Source organism: Copadichromis virginalis, linkage group LG2, assembly GCF_057382275.1.
Source record: "Copadichromis virginalis isolate Kocher_CV1m ecotype Utaka linkage group LG2, C_Virginalis_male_GT1.1, whole genome shotgun sequence".
Lineage (NCBI taxonomy): Eukaryota > Metazoa > Chordata > Actinopteri > Cichliformes > Cichlidae > Copadichromis > Copadichromis virginalis.
The window spans coordinates 2,508,330-2,529,573 of NC_140619.1; the positions used below are offsets into that span (position 1 = coordinate 2,508,330).

General features: G+C 40.8%; 1 protein-coding gene across 1 annotated transcript in view; it reads left to right on the forward strand.

Annotated features, from left to right (window-relative positions):
* The window catches only part of gfra3 (GDNF family receptor alpha 3), an 80,122-nt gene that overhangs the window by 32,780 nt on the left and 26,098 nt on the right, over nt 1–21,244 (forward strand). The window contains exons 2-3 of the mRNA XM_085467791.1: nt 7,983–8,279; nt 17,408–17,479. Of these exons, the coding sequence (XP_085323917.1) occupies nt 7,983–8,279; nt 17,408–17,479 (369 nt within the window). The remainder of the gene's footprint in view (nt 1–7,982; nt 8,280–17,407; nt 17,480–21,244) is intronic.

Sequence of the window (21,244 nt, forward strand, 5' to 3'; positions counted from 1 at the left end):
ACTGGCGACCTGTCCAGGGTGTACCCCGCCTCTCGCCCCATGACAGCTGAGATAGGCTCCAGCGCCCCCCGCGACCCTGAAAAGGATAAGCGGACGCGAATGAATGGATAATATAATATAAATCTCGGGGTGCTATCAACATTGCTATTAACATGTTCATAAATAAAGGCCGACTTTCTGCCTTTAGTCTTATTCATGAGAATTATTAGTTGTCTTCTAACATCCAGAAGTCTGCACGATGTGTTTCATAGTTTCTAACAAGCCTTGTTAAATAATTGGCCTCCAGCTCGCTCTGGAACGGTTCGCAGCCAAGTGGGAAGCGGTAGTATGAGAATCAGCCCCTTCCAATCTGAGGCCATGGTCCTTAGCTGGAAAAGGGTGGAGTACCTACTCTGGGCCAGGGACGAGTTCTTGCCCCAAGTGGAATAATTTAAGTATCTCTTGTTGACGAGTGATGGGAGTAGGGAGCGGGGGGGAGTGAGAAGTTTAGCCATGGGCTCAGGGTAGAGCCGCTGCTCCTCCACATCGAAAGGAGCCAGTTGATGTGGTCCTGGGCGTGTAAGGTGTGTCCCACCGGGAGGAGGCCTCGGGGCAGACCCAGGACACGTTGGAGAGATTATATTTCTCGGCGTGTCTGGGAACGCCTCGGTGTTCCTCTGGACAAGCTGGAGGAGATGGCTGGGGAGAGGGAGGTCTGGGCTTCTCTGCTTAGGCTGCTGCCCCCGTGACCATGCCCCGGATGAGCGGAAGAAGATGGATGGTTGTTTTTTATTTTTATTTTTGTGAACTCTGAAAATTCTAACAGTCAGCTTGTGCTTAGAATACAGTTGAATAAATATTAAGAACCAGATGATGTAATCATTTCTGGACAGGCTGGAGCATGCTGGTTCAGACGCTGCTCCTCCCAGTGGAAACGCACCTTCTGTAGGGCTTTTTATGAGAGAGAAGGCAAATATGCTCCAGTTATAAGTTTTCACAATTTATTATCCAAACAGTTGGAATTTCAAATTAGTTTTACATGGCACCATGGACCTTCTCTCTCTGGCTCAGAGACAAAAGGCTGCCGCACCCAGGAAGTAAACACTCTTTTATTGCATGTCACAAAAACGTGGTATTAATATGATTGGTCAGAACAGTTTAGAGTGGCCTTAGGTGTGATGTCGGCTCAGGTTTCCTCTTCTGCAGCTTTCTAAGCGTCTCCATTACCATGGCAACCATCTCTTGTCGTCCAGTGTAAAGACGGAGCTTGCATTCTGTAAGAGAAGCTTTATGATCGAGGCTCCGTTCCTGTGAGGGGTCTGGTGTCTGTTACTATTAGGGTAGCAGTCTACTTCCAAACTCTCTACAATTCACTGTGTGCAGTAAAAAATAAAACACAAATATGTTATTCTATTTATGAGACATTAGTTTTATAGATAAACATAAATCCCAACACTTCTCTTTCCTCCTTGTATAAAAAAGATTGTTAATGCTAGTTTTGATTCAAAATTCAATTCCGTTAAAAAAAAATCCAACACATATGAACACCAAATAATAAAGAACAGCAAATGGTTCAGTTTAAACGTCTAACAGCAGTTATGAGACTTAACTTTAATCTGAGCCAAACTGATTTTCTAAGTTGTAAATACAGTAAACGCCCCCCGTCAGACAGTGTTTAACCTCCACTGAGTCAGCAGGTCTTAAAAGTTGTCAGTGTTGAGCAAGTAATTAGTTATAGTTACTAGCTACTTCTTCAAGTAATTGAGTTAGTAACTAAGTTACAATATTATACAAGTTACTAATTACTACGAAAAGTAACTATTGCGTTACTTTAAAAAATGTTTATCCGTTTACACTGCTGTCTGCTTATGGTGGCTTTTTGGCAGCGATTGCAGCAGTTACCTCATTGTTCTGACACACAACACAAAACTATCCACAACACTACACACTAACTACACAAGACAAAACATTAACTACACACTCCAAACACGCTAAACGTCACAAATCTCTCACATCTCAAAACTCCCTCCCTCTCTCGCTCTGTCTCTTGCTGCCACCCTTCCTAAAACTTCCCTCAACAAAAGAATAAAAAAAAAAATCTTCCTGAACAACCAATGCCATGTTGCCATGTCGTTTTTTTTTTGATTGGTCAACACGGTACATTTTTCCACCAATAGGAAAGGGTTTATTGGCTTTTGTTTTTGCTTTTGAGGGCTTTCTTTAGACAACGCAGTTTCTTCCCGTAGTCATTTTTGCTATGTCACTTTAAATTGGTCATGTGATTGGTTTGCCATGATTACTTATTTCTTCCTCAGCCAATCAGCAGCACTTGTGCAATTGTTTTGCCCTCTGGCTCCCAGTAAGCTGAAGACAGCTTCAATCGTATGTGTGTTGAAAAATAGTAACGCATCTGCATCGCATTTTCTTGTTAGTAACGGTAACGGCATTGTAACGATAGAAAGTAATTAGAATTAGATAGTAATGTGTTAGATTACTAATTACTGAAAAAAGTACTGTGTATGTGATAAGTCTCTCATTACGGCTGTTTATGCTGTCCCAACCACAATATTCTTACTCAAAGGTATGTGTGCATGAGTGTGTGTGTTGTAAACCCTCCCCTGTGGTTATACAATATTGTGTTCTCCCATGCATGCGCGTGTGCCTGTGGTGCTGCTGATTGTGCTTCATGCTGTGCACGTGTCCAACCCATCAAGGTTCACACTGGTATGCTCGCTCACAATCTTCTACATCCTTTGCTCTCTGCACTGCCATCTCTCCCTTTTTCTATCTCTGCATTCCCCCGTCCACCTCCCCATATGACATTTCTGCCATCATTATAGGATGGCAGAGGGTCGCACTTCCCGTGTGTCAGTTATTGGATTTTAGCAGTGGATCATCAAGGTTTTTGTTTTTGTTTATTTTATTTTTTTTGCTATTGCAAATTGAAGCAATCTTACTTCAGAAGGCAACAATTTCTTTCTGGAAAAACTTTGGATTCAACAGAATTTAAGAGCAATTTGAAAATAATACATAAAGGAAAGACTGACTTTGGAGAGCATCCATTCCTACCTACATTTATTGTACACTTCTTCAAGTAGGTAAGAAAACAAAAGAGGGGGTGGAATGTTGCAATGACAGAAAAATCTATTCTTTAGTTATTAAAAGTCAGATGAGTGAAATTGTCACTGTGTGCTTAGTCCATGACAACTGGCATCATGCCTATTACACAAATGCAGACCAAACAACCACACAGAGAATTCTTCTCAGCACGCTTTCAGTTTGACTGTGGTGTGGTTTGTCTTAGATGTTAAAGCACAGCAGACAGAATTTGTGCTAGTTCACTTTTAGACTGCATTCCAAAGCCAAAATTATTATGCAGAATATTCTTTACCCACGTGGAGCACCCAGAAAAGCAGTCAACTCAGAAATAAAAGCCTCAAACGTTGCAACAACATTAATATAAAAAACAAACCAAAAACTAGAAACTAAACTGGGCACTGGAACCTGGAGACTAAGAAACTTGAGGAAGGAAACCAACCAGGACCAGGAGCTAGAATATTTTCAGGAACATGAGAGGAGAAAACATAGCACGATGCAACAAGCAGGGGAAGACTGAGGACTAAAATACACAGGTAGGATCACGGGAGCATGGGGAACAGCAGGAAACACAGCTGGGACAAATCAAACATAATGAGATGAGGGAAGGCAAAACTAGATACACTGACCAAGCGCACAAGACTGTCAAAGTGAAACAGGAAATACGACATGTACGCACAGACACAGACTCAGAGACATCAGAAACACTATGACATAGCTGACATGGTGACAGAGGGAACATACACCAAGTTCCAAATTATTATGTAAGTGATATTTTCCTCTGATTTTCCTAAATAGTCGATTCAAATGACAGTCAGCATAATTTTTGAGTCATCAACCATTAGAGTATAATTCAAATGTTACTGAACAAACCTCCCAATGATAACAGTGTTTTTCACAAATAAAAATCGTAAAACGCACTGTTCCAAATTATTACGCACAACAGAGTTTCAAAACATTTTATAGGTTGTAGAGAATTGAAAATGGTCATTTGTTGAATTTGCAGCATCAGAAGATCATATTTACTGAAATCAAAAGCTATTTCAATCAAAAACATCTTAACAGGTCAAGTTACATATTAATATAGAACTGCTTATTTGATAGCAGTTTCACAATTCTTCCACAATGCTTCCCCGTGTTTTTAACACTGCAGGCGTAATTGCGGATGCCATGCAGGTGCGTCCACACGGCACTGCCGACCACGCCTCACCACATCTGTCTTCCTCCAACAGTCCAACGAAATGCATGTGGTCAGGTTAATTGGTCATTTTAAATTGCTGGCAAGTGTGAGTCTTAGCCCAGACTGGCAACCGGTCCTAAATTTGTAAAAGTTTTATCACTACCAATACTAGTGCAGAATTAATGTACAACATATATGTTAAAGGGTTAACTAGGCAACTGGAACCCGGAATTTCCACAACTGACCAACTATCAGCTTAAAATAACCAAATTGCTTCCAGTTTTTGCGGTGTATAGGTTTTATACTTATTTTTGTATAGTAATTCATATTTTCTTTGTTTCCTGGGTTCTAAAACTTTGGAGGAGAGTGGCATAAAAATGGCTAGGGTCAGCCTTTTCAATATTGAAATAATCAAAACTGAAATATTCCTACCTGGCAGCATGGTGCAAACAGTAAGAAGGTTCTGAGTTCGACCCTGCCATCTTGCTGTGGCTATCTGCATCTCTGGTATTCTGGCTTCCTCCCACAGTCCAAAGACATGCAGTTACTAGGGTTACAATTGCATTTGTCCCTAACCATCGGGAACCCCCACGTTAACTTTTATCAAGTGGAAAAAAGCTGGCGTTCATCCTCCAGCTTCACTGTGTTGATGTTATGCTAACATAGCTGCATTGCTAGTGATCACGTCGACATCATTTTATACCAGCTAGCCCAACTTCAGTAACCCTACAAACGTCATGCTGTTTAGTTTTCTGTCGTCATTTATGTTGGAAGTGATAACAGAGCTGTACGTTTGAATTTTTCGGAAAACTCTCAGTCAGAACATGCTATATCATGTTTAGGTGGAAGCTAGCGAGCTAACTTCTTGCTAACTCCTAACTCCGTTAAATTTAATAAATTCTGTCTTCATGGTTGCCTGGATGTTAAACTTAATTGTTACAACTGGTAAAGCAGGAACGCTGATCATTTTATTAAAGATGAAAGAATTTAGACAGTTTTTAACTCTCAGTGATGCTGCAGTGTTCGTTTGATGTTGAGACCTGAGGTGAACGGAGTTTAGGACCCAGATTACTCAGCAAGACCCATGACTACAGTAGCTGTAATGCTCCAGCAATCCATGAAGCGATGCGGCTTTGTAGCTTACCAAAGTCGTACTAAAACATTTTTGACAGATTTTTGAGCACCGTGTACCACATAAAATTGGTTCAAGGTCAGTAAGCCAGTGTTGCCAACTTAGCGACTTTGTCGCTATATTTAGCGAGTTTTCAGACCCCCTTAGCGACTTTTTTTCTAAAAAGCGACTAGCGACAAATCTGGCGACTTTTTCTGGTGTTATTGGAGACTTATTTATGACGACTTTTGACGTGAAAGCGGGTATCGCTCTTACTCTCAACAAGCAGCGGGTGCTGCCGTGGGTACCTCGCCCGTTCCAAAGTGCTCACGGGCGGAGGATAGTCCACCCCCAGCTGCTGTCAGGGCAGAAGATGTTCACACCTATGCGTCCGAACTGCAAATGAATCGCACATGAGCGAAGCCGCTGCTCCCGCACTGACTGTAACGCAGTCAGTTCTTCTTTTACTCTTGTGCTGTTTTGTGGATCACGAGGTTTAAAACTACTTATAAACACACACACACAAAGTAACTCCACCAGAGCGCCAATTTCGGGTTACTTTTACCGGTCCATGCCCAGATAAGGAGCAGGGTTGGAATTGTGACATTAAAAAACAATAATTGCTAAAAGAAATTTAATTTGTAGTTCTAAATAAATTCTAAATGCATTTAGGACGTTTTTTACTCACTTTATGTCTCTTCCACGATGTTATTTCTCTCTCCAACAACACAGGTTACAATTAGATTAGCATGACCAATTATGCAAATGACGTCATTTAGCGACTTCTAGCGACTTTTAGGACAGCCAATAGCGATTTTCCTTACTGAGGAGTTGGCAACACTGCAGTAAGCACAACCAGAATTCATACACAAGGCGCACTGGATTATAAGGCGCACTGATGCACTAATATGAAAGTGAAAGCATACGCCTTATAGTGCGGAAAATACAGTTCTAACTTGAGAGTATGAACCTATGAGGGTGCAGAAAGCCAGTGACTGAGTCCAGAAGAAGGTGCTGTTGCTTATTAGCTGTGGTGCGCCACTCAACATTTTATTCTCTATCAGAAAAAATTGTGCTCCACAAAAGAGTAAACATACACTCAACAAAAATATAAACGCAACACCTTTGTTACTGCTCCCATTCCCCATGGGATGGACGTAGAGACCTAAAATTCATTCCAGATACACAATATAACCATCCCTCCCAAACAGTGGTCACAAATCAGTCCAAATGTGTGGTAGTGGGCACATCTGCTATATTGAGATAATCCATCCCACCTCACAGGTGTGCCACATCAGGATGCTGATCTGACATCATGAGTAGTGCACAGGTGTACCTCAGACTGCCCACAACAAAAGGCCACCCTGGAATGTGCAGTTTTGTCTCACAGCAAAATGCCACAGATGCCACAAGCAATGAGGGAGCGTGCAATTGGCATGCTGACAGCAGGAATGTCAACCAGATCTGTCGCCCGTGCATTGAATGTTCATTTCTCAACCATAAGCCGTCTCCACAGGCGTTTCAGAGAATATGGCAGCACATCCAACCGGCCTCACAACCGCAGACCTCGTGTAACCACACCAGCCCAGGACCTCCACATCCAGCAGGTTCACCTCCAAGATCGTCTGAGACCAGCCACCCAGACAGCTGCTGGAACAATTGGTTTGCACAACCAAACAATTTCTGCAAAAACTGTCAGAAACCGTCTCAGGGACGCTCAACTGCATGCCCGTCGTCCTCATCGGGGTCTTGACCTGACTCCAGCTCGTCGCCGTAACAGACTTGTGTGGGCAAATGCTCACATTCGATGGCGTCTGGCACGTTGGAGAGGTGTGCGCTTCACGGATGAATCATGGTTCACATTGTTCAGGGCAGATGGCAGCTGAGAATGTCCCAGTTCTTGCATGGCCAGCATACTCACCGGACATGTCACCCATTGAGCATGTTCGGGATGTGCTTGACCGGCGTATACGACAGCGTGTACCAGTTCCCACGAATATCCAACAACCTCGCACAGCCATTGAAGTGGAGTGGACCAACATTCCACAGGCCACAATTGACAATCTGATAGACTCCATGCGACGATGTGTTGCACTGCATGAGGCAAATGGTGGTCACACCAGATACTGACCGGTTCTGGGTCCCCAGACCCCCAATAGCGCAAAAAACTGCACATTCCAGGGTGGCCTTTTGTTGTGGGCAGTCTGAGGTACACCTGTGCACTACTCATGATGTCAGATCAGCATCCTGATGTGGCACACCTGTGAGGTGGGATGGATTATCTCAATATAGCAGATGTGCCCACTACCACACATTTGGACTGATTTGTGACCACTGTTTGGGAGGGATGGTTATATTGTGTATCTGGAATGAATTTTAGGTCTCTACGTCCATCCCATGGGGAATGGGAGCAGTAACAAAGGTGTTGCGTTTATATTTTTGTTGAGTGTATAACAGTGCAAACAGTAAAGCTAACATTTAGCTTATCTTATCTTAGCTGCAATAGTTTGCTGGCTATTCAAGTCACTATATGTATACGCTGTAAGTATTTTCTCTAAGACCTTGTCACGGCATAGTAATGCAGTGTATCTGATGTTAACTTTTTTGCTTTCCTAGGTGTGTTGCCATCCTCAGCATCCATCTTTAACTTCCCTGCCCCCACCATCGACTGTGTTGAAGCTCATCGTGTGTGCTCCGTTGAACCCACGTGCGAGGCATTGTATCGAGGCTTGGAGCTATGTGCAGAAGATGCAGCGGTGTCCCCGCAGGCAGAACAGTTGGCATCTGAGTGCGTGGAGAGGCGGGATGCCCTGCTAGCCAAACACCCCTCTCTACTGACCTGCAAATGTCAGCGTGGTTTCCGTAAGGAGGAGCTGTGCCTGCGCATATACTGGAGGGTTCGTCTGCTGCCAGGTCAGTGTGGTTGGATCGTGTTGGAGGTGTATATCTAAAGCTCAACTAAACTCTTTGGATAGCATAAGGTTTAAAATTAGGGGTGTGGTCATTTCAGTTTAACAGTATGCTGACTAATCCAGCTGAAGCTGATAGTGTTGAGTGACACTACGTATTTTGGTATCAATAGCAAGTAAATACAGGACCAGTACTGCAGATACCAACAGCGATACTTATAGTTCTAACTGTTTAGAGGAGAAGATTTATGAGATGAATCATTACCACTTAATTTAAAATTTAATGACCTGAATGTATTTTAAATAATTTAAAAAATACCTTTTAGATTTTCAAATATTTTGGGTTTTTCTGAGACCTGGAACTTAAAATTACTTGGTATTATACCAGTTTAAATGTATTTTATAAATAAGATAAACAGTCAACATAAAGGGTTAATATATTCAGACATGATTCATGGTTCATATTTGAGGTATATATTTTCAAATCCAATAAATTAATTTTATTAGATTTAATAAAAAATATAAGGAGCAGGCTGAGGTGGTTCGGGTATCTCACAAGGATACCTCCTGGGCTCCTCTTGGGTGAGGTTTTCCGGGCATGTCCCACTGGGAGGAGGCCCTAGGGCAGACCCAAGACACGCTGGAATAAAGTAACTTATTTAACACAATTCAGTGGGCTGAATATATAATTTAAATGTCTCAATATAGGGCACCATGGTGGTGTAGTGTTTAGCACTGTTGCTCACAGCAATGGTCCTGAGTTTGACTCCAGGCCTTTTTACATGTCCTCCCTGTGTTTATGTGGGTTCTCTCCTGGTACTCTGCCTTCCTCCTACAATCCAAAGACATGCAGTTAATGGGGTTAGGCTATTTGGTGATTCTATATTATCCGCTGGGGTAGGCTTCAGCCCCCCCATGACCCTGATAAGGACAAGTGGAAACGAATAGATGGATGGGTCTGTGAATATAGTCTAAATCAGTTATCAGTTTGTTAAAGTAACAGCTGTGATGATCAGTGACACTAAGTAATGTTGAAAGAACAACCTGAATCATGACTAATGTCCCAGCAGTGCCCTCAGATGAGTTAATGGGATGGCTGTAGCTCAGGAGGTAGAGCAGGTCATCTACTGATTGGAAGGTTGGTGGTTTGATCCCTGACTCCCCCAGTCTGCATGGGGGAGCCAGGGATCCTTGGAGAGGGCATTAACCCCAAGTTGCTCTTTGATGCATCCATCGGAATGCTTCAGAAATGAATGTGTGTGAATGTTAGCTAGTAAGCCCTTAAAGCATAGAAGAAAGCGCTTGTGTGAGTGTGGCATGTCGTATAAAGCGTGACAAGTGCTCTGGGAGAGTAGAAAAGTGCTATAAAAGCATCAGTTCATTTACTAAGAGATTACTTTGACCACTATATGAGCTACCTGGATATTCTTTGCATTTCTGGAAGGACTGGAACAGTGGCATCTGTCTCTACGCTGGCGGTCGGGGTCTGTCTGTGGAATTTCTTGTTATTGTTTCTTTTCCTGCTGTTTCCAAGAAAAAGCTTTTTTTTTTTTTTCTGGCCTTTCATGTATTTATATAGGTTTGTTTTGTTGCCACAGTAGAGAATTGCCTCTGCATGCACATTACTGTTTGCAACGTTTCCATTCACATTCATAAAATATAATATGTACTGTTTTGAAGGCTATCTTTATACTTCAAAAGTCTCAAGTACATTTAAAGCTTGTGCTTTATTATTTTTGTATGACATATATATTAGGTATAGTGGAGGCATGCCAGTGTGGAAGGTAAATGTGATATAGAAGCTACTATTATATCACATTCGCTACACATTTTGTATGTAATGATTGAATCTACATTGTAGGTATAATTGTCAGATATTACAGTGTTTTCAATATATCTGTGTGTGAGTCTACTCATCAACATCATGCCTCAAGATTTTATGCTCACTAACCAAATAACAGCACCTACATCCTTGTTTCTGACAGGTTACATAGAAGATCATTAGCAGCAGTATTTTGACACACTGTTGATACTTTTTTTTTCTTTTTTTACTCAGGCAACCATATGCATCGATGTACTTTCTTATGTTATAAAAAGACTTTCTAGCGACTACTCTATATTCAGTCATTGCTAATTTTAGCCCTTTTATTCAAGACAGAATCTCTTTTTTAACCAACAAACTTGTCATAATCCCAAACCAGTCTTGTGTACAAATGAAGCCCTGCTAAAGACTCCTCAGTCTGAACACACAGACTCACAGGAGTCTATCTTCTATGCTGGTGGGATTTGTGCATCAGTAAGTGAGCTAACACAAGCCTACGGACTCCACCTCCCCTGTGGCCTATTAGTCAGTGGAGCATTAGTGTAATTACACACTCTTCAGTTCCCTATGCTACTAGGCTGCTCTAGCATGTCATTACCATAAATATATAGCCTGGAAAAGGATTTACATACATAAACACTTTACATGCCATTACATTTTTGATTGAACTTGTACTTTGGAATGCGCTTAAATAATTTGCAGGAACAAGCGCCTGGTCCACTAGTCAATTACAGCTCTGCTAATGGCTTTTACAAGTGGACAGAAGTAGCTTTTAATAACATGGGCTCATGATCACTTTGGATGTGGTATCCTGTCGGTCATATCTTGTCATTTATTTTGTCCATATTGATGAGATTTTATATGACAGAGGGATGTGTTATTGGCTGATTTCAATAAAAGGTTAAGTGTACAATATGATTTGCAATTCAGTACAAGAAACATCAAGAAGACCTAAAGAGCAGTAATATGATGAAGGGAAATGACTTTCATGGTTGTGCTTCTATAGTCGTTAAAATAATGGATGCATAGACCACACATGTTGAGTGATGTGTTGTATGTGGGGTAAGATGAGAACACCAATTAGTATATGTGTCAACCCTAAAGGGACATCTGAGGTGTCATCACTAAATTTGCTGGTGACTCTGACTGCTCAGCAGGGCACACAGTCTCCTTGGGCTTGCACAGTTCCTGTAGAGGAACCATTCAAAGTCTCTGAGCTTCCATAGCAAAGTAGGTAGAGGGTCAGCAGATGTGACCACTCAAAACAAACACACAAACAAAAAAACCCAACTAAGAATTTTACCTCAGTTACCTTCAATGTTAATGTCAAATCATTTCAAGTTTCCACAATATTCAAATTTCTCATTGAACAAACTATGTCTTCATAAAATATTATAATTAATTTGAAATTATATACATCACATTGCATTATATTATATAATCTTTCACCACCTGTTGTGTTTGTGGCCACAGGAATTATTCCATTTTAGTTTTATTTATACAGCGCCAAATCACAACAACAGTCGCCTCAAGGTGCTTTATATTGTAAGGTAGAGCCTACATACAGAGAAAAGCCCAACAACTATAGCACTAGCCCTAGCACTTTGGCGACAGTGGGAAGGAAAAACTCCCTTTTAACAGGAAGAAACCTCCGGCAGAACCAGGCTCAGGGAGGGGCGGGGCCATCTGCTGTGATTGGTTGGGGTGAGAGAAGGAAGACAGATGGAACCAGTCTTTATATTAACAGGCTGAAAATTCACTTTTTATATCTGCTGCTCGGGAAAGTAAATGGACTGGTTCTTATTTAGCGCTTTTCTACTCTGACCACTCAAAGCACTTTACTTGTACATTCACCCATGGATGACTGAAGTATGTCCAAAGTACGCTGTTTCTAAGTGGTTCCTATCTAAGATTCACATGCATTCATACTCTGATGGATGCATTGGAGAGTAGCATGGTTAGTATTTTACCCAAGGACACTTGGCATGTAGACTGGAGCATACTGGGATCGAACCACCAAGCTTACTGAAGACTCATAAACAGAAAACTCAGCATCATTAGCACCTTGATGTCCTCAGACTTAGGTGAAGAGGCAGGTTCTGACCAGGGTGAGAAGCAGAGAGACAGTAGCCCTCTTCCGCCTGAAAAGGCGAAATAGCAAAGGATTGGCGATGTCCCGTCTGCATCAGGATGCAGATGATTGGCTGGGTAGCAAAGTGTCTGTGAGCCCCAGAGCCAGGTCCAAAATGTGGTGAGAAGCATACTGTGGTGATAGGGCTTAGAAGCAGGTCTGCTGATACAGCAACAGGAACATTAGAGGCATGTCTTTGAGTGTGAACTGTGACCAATGAGGAAATTCAGATTTCAATTTCTTTAGCTGCATTTCCATGACAGTTTTTCAGTGACATATGTCCAAAATTGTTGGGGACAAGCATTTCTAGAATTTTGCCTTCTGGTATGTTTCTCAGAGACGTTTCACCTTCATCCTAGAAGGCTCTTAAGTTTTAAAACCAATCGATCATACATGTGAAGCACATAGTCAATCACAATACACAAAAATGAATAATAAACAGAACTATCATCTATCATGTATCATATAGTCTGAATGCTGTCAGGACGCGATAGCACTGTGGCTCTAACAGTCTCGTGCCAGGAGTTAGAGGTGTTGTCCATAATGCACGTTAGCTCGGCTAACATCCTCCTCCACACATCTGCTATTTAGAGTTTTGGGAGCTGGCCAGACAGAGCTGCCCTTCTGCACCAATCTTCTTCTCTCAGTCAGGAGCCGCACAAGCCTTTTCCTTTACCCCTTTGTGCTGCCACTTGCCCAGCAGGCAACCATCAAAGTCTCTTGGGGTGTGCAAGACATTACTGAAGACTTGTTACGACACAGTGAACTGCCCATGGGTGTCATGTGACCAGTGCCGTTCACTGTTAAGGTGAACACCCAGGAATTCATACCTGTTCATGACCTTGATGTCCAAACCAGGGATGTTAACCAGTGCGATAGGTGTTGGTTTTCTCTGGAGGTTAACCACTTCTCTGAATCAAATCATTGTTGTCCTGGGCACCTGTCCCTAATTCCCTCTCCAGACATCCCTGCTTTTGTTCTGAGATTGAGTCTAATTCACTGTCAGATGATCTCTATAGACTCTAGAGTGTTTCTTTAGGCTCTTCTTGTTTGTGTTCTTCTTTTTCTTCAACCAAAATAAAAAACATCATTTTGGTAAAATTTGGTAAAATTAAACCATGTGGATTGGTCTCCACATGTCCTCTGCCAGAATGTCTGAACAATTACAGTATTTTGATAAACGTTCTTAGAATAAAATAATAAAGTTTCTGTCTTCAATAACATATCCTAGATTTTTTTATCCTCTTTGTTTGTTTTATGATACAAATGTCAGATGTTTGTCTGTCTTACTACACTGTATTGCCAAAAGTATTCGCTCGTCTACCTTTACATGCATATGAACTCAAGTTAACCTATTCTTGGAAAAATGGAAATGGAAAAGTCTCTTTTTTAAACTTGTTTTATTAGGTTTAATCTTTTAACTTTTTGCATCAAGCAAATATTAAATTATATGCAATATTCTCTGACTGGAAGAAATTAGTTTAACATTTAAACCTATTTTCTGCACATTCCAGCACATAAAATAAAATATTTTTTGTGTTTACACTCAGTCTTTCAAATAGATGCAAGTAAAACACAGCAGAAAATAAATAAAGTCACAGACTCAGCGGTCCTGTTGCTCTATTTTCACCTGTAAAGCAGGAGTGGGGCAGGCGGAGGGTTACCCTGGTGCAGGTGATCCGCAGCAGTCAGTGGAAGAATCCGCGAGTTTCTCTGTGAGTTTCCCATTACGTCGTAGCTACTCGGTGCTTGTTGGAAGTTTAGGGTTTTTTTCGCTGTAAAAAGAAGTTTTCTTCCCACGCACAGCGGACACTAATGTTTTTGTCACTTTTTATGGAATCAAACTCAAAGTAAGGTCAGTGCTTCCACGCTTTAAACGCTGCACGCTCATACTCTCTCTGCACTCATATATGATCCACTGTTGATCTGCACACAGCTGTTGTCACTAACGTCGCACTCGCTTACGTCACTGTCGTGAGACATTCTCGCAAAAAAATCACAGTTTTAGTAACGCAGTAATGTAGCGTTCTTACGGGAAAGTAACAGTAATCTAATTACCTTTTTTGCAATAGTAATCCCTTACTTTACTCGATACTTGAATAAAGTTATCAGATTACAGTAACGCGTTACTGCCCATCTCTGGTTGTGATACCCGTTATTTTCAGCTGGGGTATTAGCTTTTATCAGGCAGGACTCGCATGTCTTGCCTCCTCGTGATGATAGCGTGTACTTCTATGCTTGCAACTCTGTAACAGTCCACCAAAAGTTCTTTATAGTTGAGCCCATGGAGCAGACAAGCAATCTGTGCTAGCTGCTTAGGTCTCACCTGGAAACAGTTCTCCACTGCAGTACGGTTCTCTGAAGTGGGACTTAACCAGTGTTGGGAAGGTTACTTTTAAAATGTATTCCATTACAGAATACAGATTACATGCCCCAAAATGTATTCTGTAACGTATTCCGTTACGTTACTCAATGACAGTAACGTATTCTGAATACTTTGGATTACTTAATATATTATCATGCTTTTTACAACAACGTGAATGTACTATTGCTGTGTGATTTATTACTATTACTGAAGGTCCGCGACTCCGAACTGTAGTAAAGGGACCTCTGACTAATACGGCGGGGTCCCTGTCGGCTCGTAGCTGAAAAATAGCTTTACTTTGTTGTGTGGGTCAACTTTTTTTTTTTTGTGATCAACATTTTATTGATTTAAAACGGGGTTGGGGGGGGGGGGGGGTACAGACATATACAGCACAACTGTAAACTGCAGTAGCAAAGCAAACATTAGCAAACAAGGCATAGGGACAGCAAAGAAAAGACACAAAAACACAAAGTTAAAACCAATTATTGCCTCTTCCAGGAGATAACTCTGGATGAGAAGATTTTCCAAGCGTCAACAGTTGTGGGTCGAGCTTTATTTAATTTTGCTGTGGTATGTTCAAAACCAATAACACGGATAAGACATCGTCTCCAGAATGATTCCATACAAATGTCAGGACAGAACCATTGCTTTGTAATAGTCTTCTTTGCGGATGTAAATCCAGCGAACAACATTTTGCATTGCATTTGTTTTAAGGAGATTTGTGTGGGTCAACTTTTCTTGCGAAAGAGAGAGAGAGGCGTTGAAAGACTGCTCCAACGGAACTTATTGTTTTCGGAGGAAAACAGGAACACGGTGTACAGTCGAGTCTTAATAGCTTACTTACAACTGGGCTCGTCAGGCACTCTTCTTGGCTGCAGTGGTTATTATTATATTTACATGCTTCCAGCTCCCGTTTCTCCTCGATGACAACTCGTACCTTTCCACTCCCCTTTTTCTCCCTCCTCGCTCACAGACCCATAACGTGTATGGCAGTCCATTCTCCCTGCAACACGGACTACACTGCCCATGATGCTACATTCTTTAGAGCTATGCTTGTAGCATTCTGCCTGTTAGCTTAGCACAACAACAACAACAACGAAAAGGCGCTCTCTCACCCAGGAAACACACAGTCGCAGAGAGAGAGAGAGAGCGTCGCCCTGTAACCATGGCAACCGTAACGCTGCCGCCTGGAACAACAGAACGTAGCTGTCAAACAAAACCCAAACAGTCCTGACCCGCGACAATATGAAACAGGAAAGTACCGCAGTGTAATCCATTTATTTCAACAAAGTAACTGTATTCTGAATACCACCTTTTTAAACGGTAACTGTAACGGAATACAGTTACTCATATTTTGTATTCTAAATACGTAACGGCGGTACATGTATTCCGTTACTCCCCAACACTGGACTTAACAAACATTCACACACATTGATAATTGTTATAAGTTACCCCTCTTAAACCAAGCGAATTGTGTCAACATCTTCAGAAGCTGTTGTGTTCTTCTTCCCTTCCTTCCTATTCATTTCCCCCCTCACATCCCAGCCAATTGCAACAGGGAGACCAACAGTCTAAAAAAAGCCCTTCAGTGTTACTTAATATGAAACCGTCATTTTGTATTTCTTAAGTGAACCATCTACATCCTCATGAAACATTATAATGCATATTATATGTACATTACATTACACCACATTATGTCATATTGCCTTTCATTGCCTTGTGTTACCATTCTGTTTGTGTCAAATATGTTTATTTCATCCCCATATTATCATCAGGCCTACAATTGTTAATATCAACCAGCTGCCTGATACAGAGTAAACTGGCTTCCATCCTGGAACCAGGCCTGGTGAGGGAGTACGTGGGAAAGCGCCCAATGGCTCGTTCTTTTGGCCGAGCCTGAAAAGGAAAAATGGGCCTGCCCTCCTGCAGGCTCACAGTAGGTGCCACAGGGGTTGGCTGTGATGTGCGTTAGACAGCAGTCAAAGGTGGAGGCCCTGGTGGCCCACACCCTGGCTTTTCAGACTTTGCCATTAGGAGTCCATGTGTAGACTCATGACAAACCGGTCAGATCTCTCAGCTGGCATGAGAATAATGAATTGGATGGATGAGCGTGAGCTGGAGAAGGTGGCTGGAAAGGGCGAGTCTAGGTTTTTCTGCTTCTGTGACCTGGCCCTGGATAAACATCATGGTTATTGGTGTTCCCAGTTCAGTGGGTCTCTTTTTGACTTAGGACTTTTTCTAAGTGAATTAGAAGTAAAGGTGTAGGACTGTGGCACTTCAGTTAAACTGAACAACCTCAGAGTTAACCTAAAACCAATCAGTAAGCATGAGCCAATTTCTTTCCTCGGGAATCTGTAATTAATTAAAACCTTTAATAATGAAAACAGATGTATGAATATAAGTGGGGAATTCCGATATCATTTCCATGCATTACCTAAGTTTTTCTTTTAACCTCCTAAGACCCCAACTCTTCCACAGCAGCATTTTTAATTTCTCTCTGATATTTGGGCTGATTGGGGCCCGATGAATGTAAAAACAAAGAATTACCAGATTTTTACCCAATTTTTGTTTCTAAGAAAAATGAGAGCCACAAATGAGGATATTCGTTTAAAATTTTGATAGAACAGTGGTAGTATAATGTCCTCGTAAGTGGACATCAGGCCCTTGTAGAGCAAAATTGAGTATTTGGGTCTAAATAAACAAAAATGTGATGTCCACATATGTGGACGCCAGGTCCTAGGAGGTTAAATATGTTTGCCTTATCATAAACAGACAGATAGGTTTGCTAATGTTTGTGTGTTCCTTTGTCTCCAGGGGAGGAGGAGCTGGAAACATCTCCATATGACGACATGCTTGTGGATACACACATGGCTTCGTTAGTGGCAGGTAAAACACACACTGATAAGCACATGGTCACTTGTGCAGTCTTTTTTTCACGATTAACCACATTGAGTTTGTGGACTTGCACATTGAGTTTTTAATGACATAGATGTCTATAGCAGTGAAGCAGATCAATGGCTCACTAAGCCTCAGAGATGTTGTTAAGTATATATCAATCAATATCATGTAGTGACACTGATCTTTTACTGTTTTTTTCTAATCTCTGCTTTTCTAAGTCCATTTACATCAACAATATTTTCACCATCAGGGTTTTCAGTGTGCACTCACATTAGTGGTGTTAGGTCGGTTTCCTTTGTTCAGCTGCATATTTTCTTTTATCCAGAAATGTCCCAGCATCTACTTATCTGAATGGAACAGACATGCAACAGGCATTTATTGTTATGAAAAACATATCCTAAAAAAACTGGTGATTACTTTTGGACATATCCAAAAGAGCATAAACTGTCAAATGTCTCAAGCTAATAGGTAGCTATAACACTGATAAGAAACATACTCAAGGTTCCCAGGGGAGGAATCCCAGCCTACTCCGGGTAAAATAAGTATTGAACATGTTCCAAGTAAATATATTTCTAAAGGTGCTATGAAATCTGATGTTGGTAACAGCCCATCCAATCCACACATTCAAAGAAATCAAACCATAGAGGTCCATAAATTAAATGAAGTGCTATAGTGAGAAATGAACATGCTTACGGAGAGTTGTTTAATACTCCGTACAAAAGCCTTTATTGGTAATCAATTCAAGACGCCTTTTATATGGGGAAACTAGGTGCAAACATTGCTCAGGTCTGAGTTTGGCCCATTCTTCCACCTTAACAGTCTCCAAAGCCTGAAAGTTCGGTGGGTCCCTTCTATGACCTCAGTTCTTCAGTTCTTTCCATAGATTTTGAATTGGATTCAGGTCATATGTTTGGCTGGGCCATTCTAGGAGCTTTATCTTCTTTCTCTGAAACCAATTGAAACCACATTTTTCATCTTCATGGTAGATGGCATCAGATTTTTTATCAAGAATGTCTTGGTACATTTTTACATTCATCTTTCCTTCACTTATATGAAGTGTCAGGTGGTGGAAAACAGCCCCACACTTTGATGTACCTACTTCCAAACATCACTGTTCATATGGTGTTATAAAGTGCCTTTTGACCAGCAAGTGCCTCAGATATGGTGTATTTTATGGCATTCAAAGAGTTAAATTTAAAACTTAAAAAAAGGTTCAATATGTTTTTTTCAGAAAGTGAATCTTGTGTGGTGACACCCTGGAGGTTTACCTGTTTTCTTTGAGATTATTGGACCTGCCGATTCCAAGTCTTTCTGTAGCTTTCTACAAGTGGTCCTTGGATCTTGGACAACTCTTCTGATAATTCTTTTCTCTCTGTCTGAAATCTTGCTAGGAGCGCCAGGTTGTGGTTGGTTTTTGGTGAAATTATGTTCTTTCCACATCTGGATTATGGCCCCAAGAATGCTTACTGGAAGCTTCATTAGTTTAGAAATTATTTTATAACCAATGCCATCAGTATATTTTAGAACGATAAGGTTGCGAAGGTCTTGAAATCAATCAGTCTTGAAATTTTTCTGTTTTTTCTGTTTTCTTTGTGTTAGTGTAGGTCTTTATTTACTTTGTTATCGACATCTGATGAGAATTTCATGTCAGTAGTATCGTTAGAAATATATTATTAACTATATTATGTTATTTATCTACTTATTTTACCTGCTGTAGATTCAGAGGGTAATTTTTTTAAAGAGTACTAGTACTCGGTGAGAAGAATTACTGTGATTAATTTTACACCTTTAAAAAAAAAAAACTGTATCCCATAATTTACAGCATAGGACAATCTTATATACATGACAAATGAGTAATACTTACCCCACATTTGGGAAATTCTTTTGCTACAGTAGTTGTAACCACACCAACTTACACAGAACACATTACACATCGTTTAGCTGCACACACTGAAGCACCTGCTTATCCCCTTTTGTGTACAGCCTCTCTGTTGTTCTTCCAGTTCAGCCTGTGGATACAAGCTGTTTGTTTGTGACAGAGCTTAAGATAAACTTTATTGTTCAACTTGCCATGTAGATCAGTAAGAGACCAAACCGCTACTCCTGAATGATTGATGTCGTTCACATTCTCACTTCACAAAATCTTTCCCCAGATTTCCCCCAAATATATTTATTTCTCATCTGAACTAGCTAAATTAAATTTCCCTCATCACAAAAATGAACTTTGGGCCAGTTTTCCTCCATAAAAACAACATACTACTTAGAAATTTCTGCAGCGACCGAGCATCGCAAAAGAGAAACAACAGGTTAGACTGAAATGTTGTAAATGTTCCCAAGCAGCATTACGCTGCATGCTGATATCGACCCATTCAAAAGTCCATATCCTGTATCCAAACCAAAAATGTTACCAGAAAATTGAAGAACTTTGGATCACAGGCAAGATTCGTGCCAATAACAGATGTTATAGTGTTCTCTAGCTGTAAATGTAATTTTATTTTTATTTATTAATTTTAGATACCACTTCATTCATTTGAATCAAATTAGAAAAACTTTAATGTAGGAAAGTAATAAGTATTATTTATATGGTATGAGTATATATATATAGGGTATTATCATTTATTTTGTGTATATGCAGGAGTTAAAATAACCCAGAATGATCTAGATTGGGATTCAGGCACCTTCATTTAATGAGCAATTAAATCTGACTGGCAGTTTAATACAAAATATTGTCAAGCAATTTTAATTTTTATGAGCTCCATTCTCATTTTCTTTGTCTCTGATACCACAGAGACAGTTAAGCCACCACACGATCCTGCCTGCAATTGTGTTTTCATCACATATGATATGTTCAGATATGAAGTTGTGCTTAAGGTATTTCAGCATCTAGATAGTTTTACAGAAGTGGAGCATATTCACAGTAACCTTTAAACAAATTAATGTGTGCATTCTTTGAAGATTATTTTCTAAGTTAAAGACTGCTCAGCAAGTTTGATAAGCTAAACATTTGAAGCTTATATATAATGTTCTAATCTATCCAAGGTTTTAAATCGGATATTGGATATGTACATGAGATGTTGCTGAATTTATCTGGATGTTTCTTATTCTAAAATGTCTTCAAAAGCACATTAGATGAGAATAATTTAAGGTTTATATTAGACAACAGTTATATTACAAACTGGGTAGTTTGCTGTACTGAAATTGTAGTATGTTTAACTGGTGAAGAGCAGAATGTGGTACCCTTGGTCGCTTCTAGCTTAGCTCCTGACAAACTTGCTGCAGATGGGTTCCCCCATCTGCTAAATCTCAGAATTCAAGACATGGTGAAGACACATTGAAACACCACGACTCGGATGAACTCGGATCAACTGGTTTTCCATTACAACCCAGAGTGAATGCTTGTTGTCATAGCCTGGGTGCCTCGTGATTTAATTAATATGCAACACGAACGGTACAACAAAGGTGGCACGAATGAGGCAAGAATGTGCCTGCTGCTTGTTCTGTGGCTTTTCCTCCAATTCCTCAGGTAATCACTGCGATTTTTCTGTAGCCATTTCCCTCGTTCCCAGGTTTCAAAAATGGCGTTTTTAATTATTGTGAACGAGATGCTCTCATGACTCATCGAGTGACCAGGAAATCGTTGGCATGTCACATTTTAGTTCCTGGTTGGATTGCTTGGAACCCCGGCCGAGCAGGTACTAAAAATGTACCTGGTACCAGGTAATATGACATAAAGGAAAACCCTGGCGAGTCAAT